The sequence below is a fragment of the Temnothorax americanus genome, unplaced genomic scaffold, assembly GCF_048541705.1.
Source record: "Temnothorax americanus isolate GAGA-0224 unplaced genomic scaffold, ASM4854170v1 Scaffold14, whole genome shotgun sequence".
Taxonomy (NCBI): Eukaryota; Metazoa; Arthropoda; class Insecta; order Hymenoptera; family Formicidae; genus Temnothorax; species Temnothorax americanus.
The window spans coordinates 3805028-3823278 of record NW_027509275.1 but is presented as its reverse complement, the minus strand read 5'-3'; the positions used below and the strand labels follow the sequence as shown (position 1 = coordinate 3823278).

At 45.5% G+C, this 18251-nt stretch overlaps 2 protein-coding genes across 12 annotated transcripts in view; both read right to left on the bottom strand.

Annotated features, from left to right (window-relative positions):
- The window catches only part of LOC143894699 (uncharacterized), a 37947-nt gene extending 26737 nt beyond the window's left edge, over nucleotides 1–11210 (bottom strand). The window contains exons 1-6 of one of the 6 annotated variants that reach the window (XM_077401235.1): nucleotides 10289–11210; nucleotides 3606–5030; nucleotides 3175–3317; nucleotides 2502–2661; nucleotides 1586–1820; nucleotides 826–938 (exon numbers count right to left, since the gene is read on the bottom strand). In XM_077401235.1, the coding sequence (XP_077257361.1) occupies nucleotides 826–938; nucleotides 1586–1820; nucleotides 2502–2661; nucleotides 3175–3317; nucleotides 3606–3943 (989 nt within the window). In that variant the 5' untranslated portion in view covers nucleotides 3944–5030; nucleotides 10289–11210. Of the gene's footprint in view, nucleotides 1–825; nucleotides 939–1585; nucleotides 1821–2501; nucleotides 2662–3174; nucleotides 3318–3605; nucleotides 6245–7595; nucleotides 8297–10288 lie in introns of those variants that run through there. The other 5 variants (XM_077401237.1, XM_077401236.1, XM_077401238.1 and 2 more) reach the window with 5 other exon arrangements.
- A 144-nt stretch (nucleotides 11211–11354) lies between these two features.
- Nucleotides 11355–18251, bottom strand: part of Gckiii (Germinal centre kinase III) — an 86437-nt gene continuing 79540 nt past the window's right edge. For all 6 annotated transcript variants that reach the window (XM_077401246.1, XM_077401243.1, XM_077401247.1 and 3 more), the window contains 6 exons: nucleotides 17844–18029; nucleotides 17466–17611; nucleotides 16935–17214; nucleotides 16479–16850; nucleotides 16153–16376; nucleotides 11355–16075 (listed from right to left, as the gene is read on the bottom strand). In XM_077401246.1, coding sequence (XP_077257372.1) covers nucleotides 16066–16075; nucleotides 16153–16376; nucleotides 16479–16850; nucleotides 16935–17214; nucleotides 17466–17611; nucleotides 17844–18029 — 1218 coding nt within the window. In that variant the 3' untranslated portion in view covers nucleotides 11355–16065. The remainder of the gene's footprint in view (nucleotides 16076–16152; nucleotides 16377–16478; nucleotides 16851–16934; nucleotides 17215–17465; nucleotides 17612–17843; nucleotides 18030–18251) is intronic.

Below are 18251 nucleotides of genomic sequence, written 5' to 3'. Positions count from 1 at the left end.
TGTTCTCTGATCGATTTGTTTCGCGAATTAAATATAATATCTATATTTTTATAAATTTATTATCATAGAGCGAATATCTCATTTTTGTTCTTTAACGAAGAACATATTGAATGCGGTAACGAAGAAATGTTTGTGAAAGCTGCTGACAAAAGATTTATATGATCGAGATATTCAAGTATCTCGAGAATAATTCTTATTTGCGACGTCAAACGAGAAATCTCGGTATAAGTACAGATATATTCCAGTCATAGAAAATATTTCTTTCTAATTCCTAGGAAAGAATTTTTCAACATCAGGTATCGCGTTACGCGTTCGAGAAATCATCGGTACGTTAGCGATTTATGTGCTTTTAAGTTACAAAAGTTTTGCGGTGATTTTGCTAAGGTGGAGATTAAGATTACGATGCGGGAAACATACGCACAATTGTTTATTGGACGCGGTATATACATGACATAAAAGAAAATCCTTCGTTTCATTTGCGAGAATCACAGCAAACGTGAGGTTCGTGCAGTCGTGTGAAGTTGATGTGGGTACAGCGAGAAATTTGCACTGAATGCTCGAAAGAAAAGTCTCCCTCGGTAAATTCGCATTTCGAATGTGCTGATGTCCGGAAACTTTTCTCTCGCCCATTCTTGGAGCATGAAACGCGCGTAATGCGATTCGCGCGCGAGACGGGAAAACGACGCGCCCGCTTCGTCGTTTTGCGAGAATCGGCGCGATTCTATTATACCGGTGAGACAAAGTGTCCCATCGCACGTCTAGTTGGTTGCAGAGGGAGAGGAGGGGAAGAAAGAAGAAAGATCGAGAGAAGAGTTAAAGGCTTACGCTGTGCGGACGTTCCGGTGGTTACATTCGGTTTCGGGTTCCTGCACTTGAATCCTGGGTCGCGGTAGACTCCGTTGCCTTGTGTCATCCTTGGTAGCGGTCTTCGTCGCGACCTGAATGAACGAACGAACGTAATAAAACCCGTTTTAGTGCGAAAATCGTGACGACACGGCGAGATTGTAACTTGGCGCGAATCGGGGTGAATGGCTTAAGGGCGCGTTGAGAAAGTTTAGTCGCCCGACGAATTGAATGGGGAGTTTATTCGCCGTTCGTATTCGTTTTTCCTCCCGCGTCGTATTCTATTTCGGGCGATCGCGCCGGAAGCTATTAATGGGCGCACCTCCGATGTAGCTCCCCGTTCCGGGTGACCTAATCGGGCATTCTTTAAGCGATCGTAAATTCATTCGTTTGATCGATCGTTGCTCAACTACCGCGAGAAGAAGATCGGACGATAAAAATTGTCCTACTTTTTGTCTCTCATTTTAACTATCAAATTATCGGTTATTATTATTGAATGATTATTAAGATTGTTACGTCTTCACTTTTTGGCACGTATGTGCAATGTATCTATGCACAAAATTTATCATTATCACGTATTTGCACGTCCATTTGTTTGTAATCGATCATCAGCGCGAATACGATAACTTTTCTTTAGTGCACGCTTATCAGACGACTAATTCGTAATTAGACAACTATCGATTATTGCACGAGACGAGACGAGACGAGACAGAACGGAACGTTTACGCAGATTAACAATCACCTGGGACGTGGAGGCAGTCACGGCCATCCGTTTCCGCAGCTCGTTCAACTGCAATTCCTGCTGGAAGCTGGCGTCGTTCTCCTGCGACTCCTCTCGCTTGCCGCCCTCGATCGATTCTGTCGAGTACTCGACTTGGACCCAGGGACAAATCGTCGGCGACGATTGCAGCGAGCCCTTGCTTCCGGGACGGGACAGGCGTGGAGAGAGTCGTCTCAATAGCGACACAAGTTTCGATCTAAAGCGACACGTTTGTCATTCATTTTCCGGCAATATGCAGTACGGAAAGAGCGACGAGAGAAACATGTGTAATTGTATATAGAATGAAAACGATTCGTAGATGATAAGAAAATTATCAAACGTCTCCCTTTCTCTTTCTAACTTTGCGCATAAGATCGAAGATTTTTTATTAAGCGTTTTTTAGTGCGTCAATATTTTTATTGTGTCTTGAATCCTAAAATAAACGGAATCTACCGTATGCCGCGCAGTTTTTTCAGTCTTTGCTAATTATTTCGCAAAAGTGTAATCAATTTATCATGTTTTTCCGCGGCGAACTGCATTTCCGCCGAGCTTTACATTCCCATCGCATGTCTTCCGGGCGAACGTCGTTACCCACTCTTTGTTTTTCAGCAAATTAATTGCCGTTTTCAATGTAACGTAGCTCGAATACGGCGTTTTCTCGGTACCCTCGCTGCACGTACACAACGTTATCGCGATTCGCCTCTCGCTAAACCTCCCCCGCCCTCCTCCCGTTATTACCGCCTACTGATTTCTTCTCGACTCGCAAAAGTCTAACCGTTATACTTTTCTGCTCGGCGGCCGCGCTCTCGGGCGCGAGCTTGTCATAAATTATTTGCTTTCGTTGCGCGCGCGAAACGGATCTGCGCGCTAGGTGCATCGGCGTGGATTATTAGCATACCTCGTGCTCGGTGTCTGAAGACGATCGGAAGCGAGAGGCGCGCTCCTGGAAAGCTGCTCGGCGCTTCGCGTCGCGTTTCCCCAGTGGAGTCGGTTGGAGCTGAAAGTGACGGACCTTCCCACTCTCCAGTCTAGGCTGCTGCTCTGTCTGGCTTGCAGATCTGGGAAGGAACCGAACGAAGGATGATCGAAGCTTTGAAAGGTAATCGCGAACTTTTTCGGCTTAATTTCGGTTCAATCGCGACGATTGACCTTGCACACAAGATGCATCTATATTTTCCTCAGAAACCACAAAAATATTTTACTTGTTTAACTAATTTCATTCAATCTGTTTAATTGAATTAAATTAAATTTAACAAATATTTTTTCCTCGTATAAAGGATGAGTGCGAATACGAATTCAATAAAAAGTAAAATCATCGATCGAGAGATGCGATAATATCTCGCGTCAAATATACGTTTAAATAAAAACAATTTTTTTAAAACAGATTTACATATACAATAAGAGTTATAGGGAGAAAATTCAAATATGAACATATAAAAAAAATTGTACGTGTCTATATGTATAATAAGATTAAAAGAAAAACACATATTATGAAGAAGTCGCAATTGCGAGTGGCAGTGCCGAGTTCTTCAGTTTGCTAACGACGCGATGAGTCACGGTTAATGAATTACCTTGTTCGTTGGCGTTCTGGTTGACTCTCCAGTCCAGAGAATTACTATTCCTATTCACGCTATAAATGTTATCACAGGATTTGGTGGCAAGGCATGTCGCGTGATGACGACGTCTCAGCAGTCTTGATACTGGTCCCAAATTTCTGCGAAGCATATTACAGCACTTCTCAAGTCGTTCTATTTCGTGCATCGCCAAGCAAGAAAGAAAATAAATGATATTTACTACCTACTTACAACTTATTAAATACGGCGCAAGGTAACGATACAAGGCACGATAAAAAAAAAAAATTGGCGTTATCGATTGGCCGCGCGGTAGGCTTGTTAATCTCCGCGAAGCTGATTGTGTCCCGTCGCGATAACGAAATATTCCGCGTCCGTCTCTCGCAATTAAAATTAATATCGATCGAGGAGGTGCGACGAAAGTCACTCACTTCTTGAAGCGTCGCGTCTGCTCGATCGGCGGCTTGTTTTCGGTCGGTCCGCCGGCCGCGGGTTCCGGTTCCGGGCAGTAAGTACCCACTCGCACGTGGCTGTAGGTCGCGCGTAGCTGCACCCCGTCCAGCGGCCGGAAGTTGCCGCGCTCGATGGACGAGACCCGCACGATCTCGATCTTCGGCCGCGCCTCTCCGCCGCTCTTCCTTTCCATGATCGACGGAAGGCGACGTCGTCCGTTCTTCTGGATCAACGGCGAAATCCACCGACGCCGCGCCGAGAGTTCAATTGCTCTCGACCTTATTGTCCGCCCGATAACGATCCTCCCACGTCGCATCTATCCGCATCGCGGGAGGGGGAAGGGGAGAAATCGCTGGCGTGCGTCACGTTTGAGCAGATGCCCTCGGCACATCTCTTCTCGCTCTCTCGTCTCCTCGTCTCTTCCTCCTCTTTCTCTCAGCGGCGATTTTACTATCTCGTTCGTGAAATCGCGAGATACTTCCGCGCCGTAATTGCGGAAAATTGGAGAACGACAGGCGCCGATACGCTCAACCCCCTCGCGCGTAAACAAAGCCGCGAGTATAAGATTGGAAATCTATGTATTGTACCGCACTTGCGTCGTTAACGGTAGAAAAAGCGCGAGAGGATTATCACGATGCGCTGCGATCTTTCCGAACGATCTTCGGACGATCGGCGCGCAACGCGTCCTTGTTTTTCTCGTTCGCTTCCTCGATGCGTGACACATCGGTCGCGTGCGCAACACGCGCTGTAACGCGGATCTCGACGTACGTCTGGCAGTCGTAGATGGTCGTAGATTCGATTCTCGTGGTGTGGGAAGAAAGCGCTCCGCGCTCGTCTCTTCGATCCTTCGCTCTCCTTCTCTCTCTCTCTCCCTCTCTCTCTCTCTCTCTCTCTCTCTCTCTCTCTCTCTCTCTCTCTCTCTCTATCTGTTCCCCCCCCTTCTTCCTTCTTCTCGTCTTGGCGTCGCGACCCGGGCGGGAGGAAGAAATGTGGGTCACGTTCATTCATCCCACGGGGAGGAGTACAACGTGTAAATTATCTCGCTGCGCGATCGGGCTCGAGCGCACGCGAGCGGGCGGGCACGCACGCCCGCGCTTCCTTAATTGAATTGCTCACGCGTGCGTATGCGTGCGCGTACGCATGCGGCGAAAGATCGCGCGCGCGCGAATCGCGTCGCGAGATCTCCGCCGTTTGGTTTCCGAAATTAACGTTTCTGGACCATGTCATTTCACTCGCGGCCTCTCCCGTTTCTGCCGCCACGTGTCGCCTATCTTCTTCGAAAGAGAAGAAAAACCGGCTCGGAGATCCGCACTGAACACTCGCGAACTGTAACGCTGCTCCTCTTTCCGCCTCCGGGCTGACACGTGTGCATCGACACTCAAATCGTTCCCATCGTGCATCAGCTTCTCGGGGAAAGTGAGAACGGAAATGAAATGATAAGATCGATTCGACGACGCGCTAGCACGCTCGTATAAAATTATTTTACGACGCACCAATCCCCTGGATACATAAAAATCGCGCATAAGATTTAATAAGACGAGATGGTATGTTGAAAACGGACATCGCGCAGACTGTATCGGCTATACAAAATCTTCGTTGTAGAAAGATCTACATTAAGAGATAAATAGAATTGTTGAGTTTTATTCTCTCTCATCGCGGCGGTGCTCGCGATTTCCTGGCGCAAAAACGCGTCGTTTTAATAATACACGTAATTACATCACGTAACTTTACATTATATAATTTCACACGCGTAAACGCGAGTGGACGCGCTTTAATTGTAATGTTTCCGCGCGTGCGAGTATCGTTTTTCGATTGAAAAATCGAGCTCGGACGTATTGGATATCCCGCTAAAGCCGCTGTTTAGCCGCGCCGCGAATGCGACCATTCACGCGTAACGTCCCCGTCACGTCTTTCTTTTCTCCCTCGTTTCATTTCCCCATTTATAGCAGCTTCCACCGCGGCCTTGTACGTCACGCAACAATGTCCGTCCGTCCGACCTATATCGCAACGTGCCACAACGAATAACGCGAGTCAATCGACGCCGATCGAATTAATTTCGAGCGACTGCGACGGCGACGGCGACGGCGACGACGGTGTCCCTCATGTGGTGGGGTGGATCTCACGCATCGCACGTCTCTAGACTCGAGAAGAACGCGCGCGTAAGTACGTGCTTCTCGAGATTTTTCAAGCAAAACTTTTCGTTGCGTTAACCGACATATTCTTCTCTTCGTCTTCATTAATGCCGCTTCGATATCAGGGCGCCGGGAAATCTCGCTCGATCGCGCATTTGATCGATGACCTATATTTTGACATTTACGCACCTGGACGATTTTTTGAAAAGCGTTATCACGTTATCGCCGCCATCGCGCTCGGAACGTTTCCGTTTTATTTGATTGAAGAAGAACGGTGGGCGCGAGGAATTTCCAACTTCCAGGATAATCGAGACGATTGCTTGGAAGTTGGAAATGCTACCGACCGTCTTTTTCGTAGCCCTCGAGCTTTTTCTCGGAAACTCCACTCGATCACGTCTGTCCCAATTCTCAGCTTCTCTGCCGTCCCAGAAATATTTCGCGGCACAGTCGTCGTTCATTCGGAAAGGTCAGAGGGAGTGACGCCCCTAAAATCGCACGGTAAAGGGCTAAATTTATCCGCGAGGACGCGCACATTTCCCTTCAGCTTGACGTCAACGCGACTCCACCGTCGGATTTCTCTGTGACCAAACGGAAGAGGAAGGTCGCCGACACCCCGGAATTGGATCGTAAGCTTAATTATTGCGCCGACCAACCGCGGCACGGGCACGGGCAATCGCGAGCGGAATTATCGTTCAGCGCGATGGAATGCGCTTCCGCGTTTTTTCCCTCTCGTGCAAATGCAAATGTTACGTCGTGGAATTGACGTTCAAATACGTGACTAGTTTGCCTCGAGAATAAGATCGGGGAATCTCGTGATTTACAAGCTATACTTACGTTCGCGATGTTCTTTTTTTTCCAATTCAATCTACATACGTTCTTATTTTCGATTATTCTTAACTGGACTTTGCGCAAAGTCCCTTTCTCTTAGATTTGAGACAGCGTGTTTGCCTAAAGATCCAACTCTTCTGGTTCAGTTGCGTTTAAGTGAATATCAGAAAATGACTTATCGGAATTCTCGTGACGACGCTATACAGCTTTCGCGCTATCTCTGCTTGGAAATCGAACACTCCGCTTTTTTTTAATTGCGTCATCGAGATAACACAGTCGTGGTAGAACGGCGAAAAGAAGTGAAAAAGGAAGAGAGGCAAGTTTTTTCTCGCCAAGGTCATTTTTTACGGCGGCATTTAATTCGGAGGAGCGTTTCAACATCGTTGAAGCGAGCGTTTGTCCGTGGTGCGGACGAGAATGTCTAAAAAGTCGTTTATATAGAGGAAGGTATTGTGCCGCGCGATTGTATCATGAGCTGTCGACACGGTGGTTTTAATCCGGGACGCGCTTTTCGACGTTCTCGAGTCTCTCCTTCTTCCTCTCGCTGTTTGCCGATACACAAAGCTTGAGCCACGAGGTTAAGAAGAATCTAAAACTCGCGACGCGACACAAAGACGGCGAGTCCCGAATCTCACTTCGCATTAGCGCTCACGTTCCATCGCAAAATCTAAAAAAAGAATCCCGTTCTCATGTTATGATGTTTAGAAAACGGTACTGTAGTTCGGTAGCTCGATAGGTGTGAAGAAAACGCTGATGTAACGTGACGCGAGATTCGCGGGGACTTCCAGCCGCGAGGGAGAGAAAGAGAGAGGTAATTAATTAACGCGAGTAGGCTTCCGCGGAGGAGACCATCGGGAGCGTTGCGGCTTGCGGCCAGGCGAGTATCGCGAGGCGACGCGCGACGTGGGCGAGAATCCCGAGAGGCGTCGTCCCGCGCTCGTGCACGGCACGGCACGGCACGGTCCGGAAACTACGCAACGAGCGAAGGACACGAACGATTACACTTACGTGAGAATGACGCGCCGCTCTTTATCGGACCTGGCCATTATCGCGGAGCATCTCGAGAGAATCGTCCGACGGCGGTTTCCAGGGGTAAAAACCGTCGAGTCGTCGGATCGTGACGAGAGAAGGATATACCCGTTACGCTTTGACGTGTATTTTTAGTACTGGTCGCGTACAATAGCTCGGGCATCCACGTCGCCTTTTTTGCATCTTGTGCGTCGAGCGCGAAACGCAACGCGGAAGTAAAATTGAACGAAAGCGTTATTAGAGATGGAACAACCGCCGGTATCCGTCAACGTCGGTCAAAATTAAGCCGTGCGAGATACGTGCGCGTTGAATTAGAAGAACTTTAAAGTTTCCCAGAGAGAGGTGTATGTATATATGTATAAACACTGCGAGAGCACACCGTGCGTACACTACGTACGATAAGATTGGAGAAAGGCATGCAGGGAGTAAATTGGCTAACCGTCGATCCACGTTGATCGAAATATCAGAGTCGCGTGAACGCTGAATTAAAAAACAAAATTCCGTATAACGTCCAGCCGGCTCGAGCCGGCTAACAAAACGCAGGAACGTCGGACACGTCCGCGCTTCGCGCGTCGCTGGGATTCACTGCCACACTCCGCTCTGCTCCGCTCCGGCCGCGCGCGTAAAACCGCGCGCGCGCGCATGGCGGGAGGAGCCCCGCGCTGGCTCTATTACACATCGGTGGCTTTTTGGAGCGGTGAAGAAAAATGTGTAATTAAAGCGCAGCTACCTGGCGTGTGCCGATGAGTGTTACGCTTTAGCGGACAGAGAAAGAAAAGAGGGAGAGGGAGAGAGGGTTACGCGCGCGGACTCCGGGAGGCGAATGTATCGTCCGCGGTGATACGAAGTTTACACGGCGTATATCCCTCGCTCTTTTCTTCTCAGGATTTCTCAGGATTTTTTCGGGGCAAAATGTACAAATGGGCTATGAAAAATGATTGAAAATTTATAGAGACGAGCGGAGAATATTGATATCGATCAAGTTTCTCGTAAAGGAAAAGAAGTCTATCTGAAAAAATTGAAAGAATTAAATTATAGATAAAAGGTGGCTTCCTTATCACATTGCAGATAAATTTGCGCGGTGCGAACGTTTCGCCGTGAAAAATGTATGTTTTCTTCGTCACTATCCATCTATCATCTTTAGGATTCCTTCTGGGTGTAAAATGCAGAGATAGCGGTGGATATTATTGGATTATCGTGGTGTATTTGATAGAAAAGCTTTTAAATATCGCCGCGAGACATTTTCTACGTTTTGACGCGCGTTAGGTACTTCTCCTCTCCGTTGAATGTTCCAACGGACCGTCCACGTTCCTCGTCGTGGAAACGGCACTTGGCGAGCACGCACGCACCTAATACTACGAATCCGTCTTGTGTGTTGCACGGAGAGTCCTCCCCGGAAGAACGTGGCCCCGTTAACTCGCTTATTAAAGTGCAAATACCGAGCTTTCGCTTCTAATAACGGAGTAGCTTGTGTCGTTTCGTGAGAGTCTATGTGGAAACGCGAGCTCGAGAGAGATATCATCGTATCGATATATACGCACGACATCCGGAGCACCGCGGGGTATATTACTTCGACACAGAAACAAATTATCCGCGAGAGATCGACGATACCGCGGATGTGAGGTCAAATTTTTCTTTAATCGATCCGCTGGTTTTCATCGAAGCATCCCCTCGTTCAGAAATTTCTCTTTCTCTGTCTCTTCTTCTGTCGCGTAAGAGCGAAATGTACCGTGAATAAATCCACTATCTGCTCATCGATCATCCTCGGTCGCGCGCGATAGCCGAGAAACTCTTCTTCATTATCGTATACTACGTTTACGCGAGCGTTACTTCTGTAGTAGCTTATGATAATTCACCCGTTTACGCGGAATAAATTATCGTAAGTTACTACAAAATCCCGTTTACGCGAAGGAATTATCGTAAGTTACTGCTGCGTGGAACACGTGCTTCGCGATGCTGATACCCGCGTAACGATTAGGCACGTGGCGTGGATAACGCGCGCCTAAGTCGCGTACCTCTGGGAGTCGCTCGTTCTGCTCCCATATCTTGGCACCCGAGCGGAAACAGTGAATAGAAATTCGCGGTAAATATGTCACCGCGCAGCAATTTAAACGATGGGACGAAGGAGGGCCTTTCCCTACCCGTTAACGAATATCCGGGCGATAAGCGATTGAAGCCCTAGCGATGCGCGATAATGGGCGTGGTAGCGAAGCAATTAAGAGAATTGATCGCGAGAGGGAGATAGAATGAAAATGTTGCTTTGGAAGAAACGAGTATTAAGAGAGTATCTAAATAATTCCGATTGAAAGCACAAATGCGCTAGGCGTGATAACGTTTACGTGGCACGAGAGCTGAAAGCTCTAAGGAGAATTCCGATATTTCATACGCGTAAACGCCCCGCGTTGTTGTCTGGGCGGTATTGTTAACCGGTGGCGCGTGCTGGAAGCAGCATCGCCGTAGCTAGCAACGCGAGCCAGTGATATTTCCTGTAGCTGGAGACGCGACTTTATTTAGAAAACATCTATCCCTTTTCGATGCTGATACCGGCATTGATATTAATGCGAGGCAACGAGTACAATGCAACGCGCGACGCGACACGAAATATATATACACACACATACTCGATGAATATATACGGTAAACGTCCGGAATACGCGAGATCAGGAAATTACTTGATTCTATTGAGATGCTGTAGGAATTAAGGAAGAACGACGAGGCAATGTTTCTTGTCGACGAGCGCGTTTGGTCCGTTGCGTTGCGACGTCGACGCGGATTCCTCTCGAGATACGAGATACAATGCATCAGTACATCTTGACGGCGCACTTCGCGATATCCTGTCGCGATGCTGGGTCCCGTTGATGGAGATTGGCAGCTCGCGAGGGTGATAAGCGAGGCGCCCTCCCTCGGGAGGAGGACTGTCCCCGGTGGGACACGGATCTTTTTGGGCACGATCACTCCGCGATACACCGTTAAAACACTGTCGTGAGTAACCGCGGGTCGACCGCGCGGGGACGTTTCCGGAGCACGTCCGGAATCCTCTTCGTCGCCGAGAGAGGTGTGCCCCGCTCTATTTATATACGTATAAAAGGCGTCGCGCGAGTCGAGAACTCTCCGTTTCTCTCTCTGTGTTTCCCTCCGTCTCTTGAAAGAGCTACGAACAATCCTCTCACACGGGCAGGGTGCATTTTCTTATATATGTCTCTTTTTTCCGGAAGAAGCGGAGATATGCTGAAGAGTGAAGAGTGAGGGATAGATACAAAAATATGTCTCTTTTTTCCGGAAGAAGCGGAGATATGCTGAAGAGTGAAGAGTGAAGGATAGATACAAAAATAAACAAAGAGAGAGAAAAAGAGAATCAGAGAGTAAGAGAGAGAGAGAGCGGACACCCTTCGTCGGTCCTCCCGCTTCTGGTACTTCGATCGCGACCACCCGCGGGAATCGCGGGATGTTGTCGACTACTGCACGTAGAGAGAGATGAGAGACGCGTCGAGAGAATCGCTACGCCCTCCGCGTCTCTCCCGACCTCGTGGGACCATCTCTCGATGCGCGGACCTGCGCTCTTCGGACGGTCGTCGCGTCGCCGTTGTCGCCAGGAAGCGCCGGCGTTAAGACTTTACAAAAATATTATAAATTTATTTGACACATCGTAGCGATGGCGTTCAAAAATTAAAAATGGAATTATCCCGGGCCACGTAATGTTTTTGATGAAATCGATTAAGGAAATACTCACCGCACACATCGTGATTTACTTCATCTTTATTTCGTATTTGTACACGCCCTCAGCATGCCACATACAGTCAATATAATACAATCCAACGCAGCCAAGAGAGATAAGAGAGAGAAAGAGAGAGAGGAAGGAGAGCAGAGAGGAAAGAGAAGAAGAAAGAGAGAAGAGGTAGAAGTAAAATACAAAAAAAATATATATATATATATATATATATATATATATATGTAGGTCTGGAAGTATGTTCCGGGACTTTTATTTTTGATATCGGTATATTCCGGGACATTTGGCAGTTTCCAGGACTGTCCTGGAAAAAATTGATGTCCTACGGCATTTTTTGGGACAGTTTTTTGAATCTGATTACATATATATGCGTTATATTCCAGGACTGTACATTTCAAAAAACGTAAACAGTCCCGGAACATACCTCTGGACCTACATATATATATAATATATATATATTTATATATAATATATATGTATACTCTCTACGCGTGCGCCGAGAGACGTTATTGTTACCACGATGTGTTTTTTAACGCTGAATATATATTAGATGGGTAGCAGCTAAGAGTATAATACAAAGAAGAGAGAGTGCTATGGGGGATACGGTAGGACTCATAATTCGGATCGATTGTGGTGTGGTTCGCGAATCGTGAGCAAAACGATCTCGCGCGCTTGCCGATCCTGTCTCTCTGATCATCTATCTCGACTGAATAAAAACTCACGCTCTCGAGCAACCATATAAACTAAAGGGGAAGGAACAAGGAACGAGCTTCCGAAGAATCGACGATCACAGTTCGGCGCCGTTACATATCCGTTCGTAATCTACATACGCAGAGAAACAGAACAGTTCAGCGTTTAGTACGCGCGAAACCATTCGAATAAAAACATTCGATCGTGAACTTTCGGGAATCTCTCCCCGCGAACGTTCTCACAAACGATCTGATCACATCCCAATTCTCCGTGTTATACCTTGTCGCACTCCGAGCACAAGTCCATTCGACTGACACGCGTTGAAATTTCTTCGGCGCCGAACGAAAAAATATAAAGAAAATAAAACAAACTTGATTTCATCCCGATAAAATAAATTACAAGATTTTGAATTCCGTTTGTATAGATACGCTTAATGCTGGGAGTGGTGAAATGAAAAATATCCGCCAGTGGTAACGTTGGACATTCCGGCAGAAGTAGAAAATTGAATAAATTTATTTAAATATGAGAAGAAATATATTGAAATATATATAAATGTTAAGCGCCTTCTTAAAGCGCGTTGCGGAGATGCGGTTTTCGTCCAATCTTGTCGCTGGCGGATTAATACTCTTAGACTTAGACGATAGTTTCGTACATATGGTCAGCATATACAACAGTGGCCGTTGTGACTGAAGACGGCCATCAAGGGGAACAGATGTTCTCTATAAAACGAATGATTGTTGGACGTAAAATCGATCGCTGCTCCGCGGGTGACCTAATAATTCTTTTTAACAAGCATACTGCTTACACAGCCTACTTAGCTAAGTCTCCTCTTTCGAACTCTTTCGCACGGATACACCTTCGTTCGCGTAGATGTAACCGGTAAGCATTTATGGCAGCGTTACGAGGTCTACTCACGGTAGCGATCGTCGTAAAGACCAGAAAACTTAATTCGAAACGCGAGGGAAACAACAATAGTTCATGAGAATCAAATCATGTCGAGCTTTGTCAAGCGGTTTTTTTTTCGATTGCCGTAAAAGCATATCTTTTTCACGGCTTAAGACCGAAAAAAATCGTTTGATCAGTTGACATAAAATGACCATTGACAATACAATGTAAATGAATAATAAACGTAACTCAACTAAAAATAAAATCGATACATGACGTGTAGTCTGACTTATTCCCCATCTAGACGGGCGATAGAGAAACAGAACGGAGAAAAAGGAAAAGGCGGTGGTAGAGCAAAGATTTTTATAATATCCACTTTTTCATTTTTTCGGTAAACATAGTTATCTAAATAAAGAACAAACTAAATTTAAAAAAGGAAAAGAAAAACAACCAAATCGTAGATTAATACAATAATCATAGCTGGGTAACGTAATTAAGTCTCTTTGCCATTTTACTTTTCGCTTTCTGCCGTTAATTGACGTATCCTCGTTTACAAATTCGTCCCTCTTCTTTCTCACTCTTGCTCTATCACCCTTTTGTACCTTCCTTTAAATCACCGTTTGCAGGATGGTCCTTGTATTCCGTCGGAAGAGCGAGACTTCTCCGACCATCCCATAGACGATATCCTCTATATAACTCTATTTTTTACGCATGTGTGTGTGTGTGTGTGTGTGTGTGTGTGTATTATGTGTGTTGTGCGTGTGGAATTTCCTTCTCTCTCTCTCTCTCTCTCTTTCTCTATATATATATATATTTTATAAAATACATTAGTTTACAAACAACGTTGGATTAAGTGTCGACGCCCTGCGCGAGTGTCATCGCAGCTCAGACTCGATCGTGAAAAATCAAGTGCGGTGAATTCGAGAAATACTCGTGTGTACAACGCAAGTTAAGTCTGGAAGAACGGCAGTACTCAAATTCCGCGCAATATATATATGTATATATATAATTTAATATTATATATATTAATTTATATGTATACATATATATGTATTATATATATGTATCCGGTCATCGCTGTTCGAACGCACCACGCGTTCAAAGTTCAAGAAACTCTTCTCGTACCTTATCGTATGGTAAATTCCGTCTAAATCGATTGTCGAGTTGTTCCACGTCAACTATTGTATTCTCGAAGAATTGAAACTTTTATAAAAGGCGCTTTTATTCCGACGTCTCTCTTTCTCGTTTGAACTATCGAATTGCGTTTCACAATTCGGTAATGCTGTACAGACAGTTTAACGACACGTTAACGTGGAACGACTCTATTGTTACTCTAAGTTAATGACGTAATGCGATATTTTAAAGCGCGATGTGGAAAGATCGAAGCGTCTTTCATAGATGTATGTACGTATACTGGAGATGATAAGAGTTCTAAAATAGCATTGTTTCTCGACGATTTTCAAGTGGGTTTTACACACACAACTAGAAATTAATTATATATATATTTTTAAACGCTATTATATACGTCGCGTACGGTTCCTGAAACACTGTAACGGCTTATCTGCAATTTTTACGCAACAAGCGAAAACTACACAAAACGATAAAAGCCCTCGATAAATTTGCAACGGCAATATTGCCTATAGTCTACGTCTATCATCTTTTTCAATGACGAACGATGTGTGACCATAGGAAGGGAAAGGAATTCTTTTTCTCTTCGTAACAAGATCGTTTAACGGAGCTGTGCGACCGGTTGGCAAAGACGTCGATCAGAACAATAAGACTATCTTATCGCGCTACATACATATTTACAATTCCTCTAGCATCGCGCGCTAGAGCTTTCTTCTTTCGTGTTCGAAACATGCACTAGGAAGCCACGGGAAGAAATCTACCCAAAGAACACATATCCTTTTTATTTTTTGCTCGACCACTACGAGACCTTTCTTCAGAATGCAATATTAAATACATATCCTCTCTGTAAAAATATCAATAAAAGTACCGTTTTTAAAGAATTAGAAGTTTTTCCTTATACAGATCGTGTTTTTCTCGAGATATCTCGCTAGTGCATGCTACGGACGTATCTATATTGAGGCAAGACCAAGTCATCGAATGCTTTTCATCTATCCGTTTTGCCGAGTCTGTACAATTTTATTTTGTTGTCGTATCGATCGATGTTCACGCCGAACATGAAGAAGGTTTAAGATATTTATTAGGCTATCACATAATGGAGGTTTCGATTCAGCCTTTTCGCAAACGCACTGCCGTCCATATATTTTCCGCCTTTCTCTACTCGTAACCGATTGCCATAAGATCGCTAAAGCGTCATTAAACCAAATGCTCCGATATACTTCGAATACTCCTCTTTACAATGCCTCCGTAATCTATTAGCAATAAAGAACGTTTTAATATCTAAGGTAGTAAAAAGGAAATTGACCGACAGTTCATCTAGCAGATTTTAAAAATAACATACTTTTAGTAATGAGTCGGTCTTCATTAAACCATGCTTATGTTTTTTATTAATATAAAACAAAATATAATATTATATCCTCTTTAGGTGTGATTTCTAACTTCAAAAATTATTAAGTTGAATATTTAAAATTAGAAGATTTAAAAAAATCGAAGAATATGCAAATTCCACAATGATGAATTGATTCGTGATTGAAATGAACCATCGGGCGACGAGCCGACACGGAAAAGCGTGTAAATGTAGGTCACGTCGATTGAGAAGTTCAGAAAAGGATCGATGACAATAACACGAGTAGGAACTGCAAGAATGCTGGCACAACGTTTCGCGTGTATCTGCCGTTGTCTACGTATTTTTATCCTACGGCGAGGTAGGTAGGTGAAAATGGGGCGGTTCAGTAGACTACTTTGTAAAACTTCGATAGACTTCGTTGTAGTGCGGCCTTTATAGATTAGCGCGGGAGGGGAAGAGCAGGGAAGGAATGGGATGATGGAGCAACGAACACATTTCCCTCGCACCCCTTCACGTTCACGTTCGGAATCGTCACTCATTGACGATATGCTCGGCTCGTATTTTGTTTAGTGTTTAGTGAATTGATAATGACGAGAGAAATAACGCGTATGGTTTTACAACGTCAGAATATTCTGGGACCACAGTCTCTTGCGGACCTTTGTCCTCTCGCGTCCCTACGTATCCCTAAAACAAAAGAGCACGTTGTTCCTCTTGCGCAAATACATATTGCGCGGTGGTGCGTATGCTCACGAGAATATTACCTTAAAATAATCTTCTCCATTAGCATAGATAGGCGCCCTTCTGAATGATTGGGTGGGAGTAGGGATTTAATCAGTTCGCGAATAAGGGATTCTGTCATTCCCGGCGACGTGCGTTCCGCTGACTCGAAGGCGTTTCGCAGTTCTTCTACAGCACCGCCATTCTTGCCACCGCTACCGCCTTCGCCATTATTGTCTCTCGCCGAATATTGGTGCTTTCGTTGGAGCTGTAATATTATTGGAAACGTCGATCATTCCCATAAAATCTCACTAATTTTTACTTTTTACATTTTTCATATTTTCATCATTCTATATTCAATGTATAGTACCTCGGAAAGGAGAGGAAAAACAACACCGGACAAAGCGACGCTTCGCGGATGTTTGAGCTCCTGCGAACTTCTGGGCCTCTGTTTATCTTCGCCAGGTCTGTGATCAGCCATCGGAGTGATGGGCACGTCAGGTTTGCTGTTTCTTCTCTTCTCCCGGGAGTTGAAGTCCCTGCTGGTTCTATCCCAATCTCTGCTTTCCCTGTCCCGTTCTCGTTCCCTGACGACTTCTCTGTCCCTCTCGCGGATCATATCGCGCATTTCTTTTTCAGACTCCCTGAGCGTAGATTCTCGGCTGGAGTCACGATAGTCTCGCTCATCTCGTTTCTCTCTCGTGTCCACCGGTGGTGGAGGTGCGGCTTCGTGCGGTCGGGACTAGAAAAGAAAAAAGAAAGTAAGAAAAGGGTACAAATATGAACATGAAATGTGACACACTCGATTATTGGGACGGCAACGTACGGGCGTGTGTTTCGCTTGACCATCGCGCAACGAATCCCTGGACTCGCTTCTGTAATGATTAAACGCGGAGTCCTTCGGCGGCGACCGCGAGGCGCCGTTCGCGTGCGGTTTACTCGGTTGGCTGTGATTGGAGGACCTGTGGTTCGCGTGTGTTAGGGTCAGGGATGCGGGCTGCTCGTCCAGTGGCAGCATAGGCACCACGGATCCTTTGACCCCATGCGGGCCTTTCACCGTCATTATCCATGGCTCGTCCATGTCGCTGTCTTGCTTGGATTCCTCCCTGAACACCGTGTAACGCAGTGTGTTACAATTTAGTACCACGTTCGGATGGTGGCCTATTATACCGCGCAATTGATAAACGGCCTCGAACTGGTTTTCCATTTTCTTGCACGTTCGAGATATAAATTTATTATGGAATTAGCGACAGAAAAAAAAAGAGAAGATCCTGAATGTACGTAACGTACGAAAATAACAAGCGGCGGCTTTTACTTTCGTAAGAAGCGTGACAGAAACGCGAATCGAGATACTCACGAGTCCGAATTCTCGCTCTCGGTCTCCGACTCCTCGCTGCGCTGCGACTTCCACTTTTTGTACCTGTCGATCAGGTCGATCAGGTACGAGTTCTTTTTCGCCTTCCTGATAAACTGGAACTTGAGCAGTTCCTTCGCCGTCGGCCTCTGCACAGACACGAGCGCAATAATCGATTATGTTTCTTATATGTCGAAATTTTTGTTTTATTAAACGAATTTTTCTATTTTTACCCTCCACATATTTTTTTTCGTGATTATTATTGAGACATCGAACGATACGACAACGTTGAAAATATTTCCGAAGCTACGACTGCTACGAGACGCGATTGATTATAATAACTCGAAACACAGACAGCCATGAATATAACGGTACACTCACGTTTTCGGGATCCTTGTTGAGGCAGGCTTCGACGAACTCCTTGAACTGTTTCGTGTAATTCCCGGTCAGTTGCGGCGGATTGTTCTTGGGTATCAGAAAGAGGACCCTCATGGGATGCAGCTCGCTATTGGGTGGCTCTCCTTTCGCCAGCTCGATCGCCGTGATGCCCAAGGACCAAATGTCAGCCTACGGGACAAGCGTTCGCGGAGTTACCACTTGCCAGATGAAGCGCTAATGATACGCTAATGAAAACGTGACCGCGCCACTTTGAAGATAATTTTTAGAAGAAGCGAGTTTAAGAAAGAAAAAGCGAAGAGAAACGGAGAAGAGGATGAGACGACCATCATATTTAAGAAAACTAATAAAGAATTAATTTTATTTTATAAATGATAATAATGTATATTCACG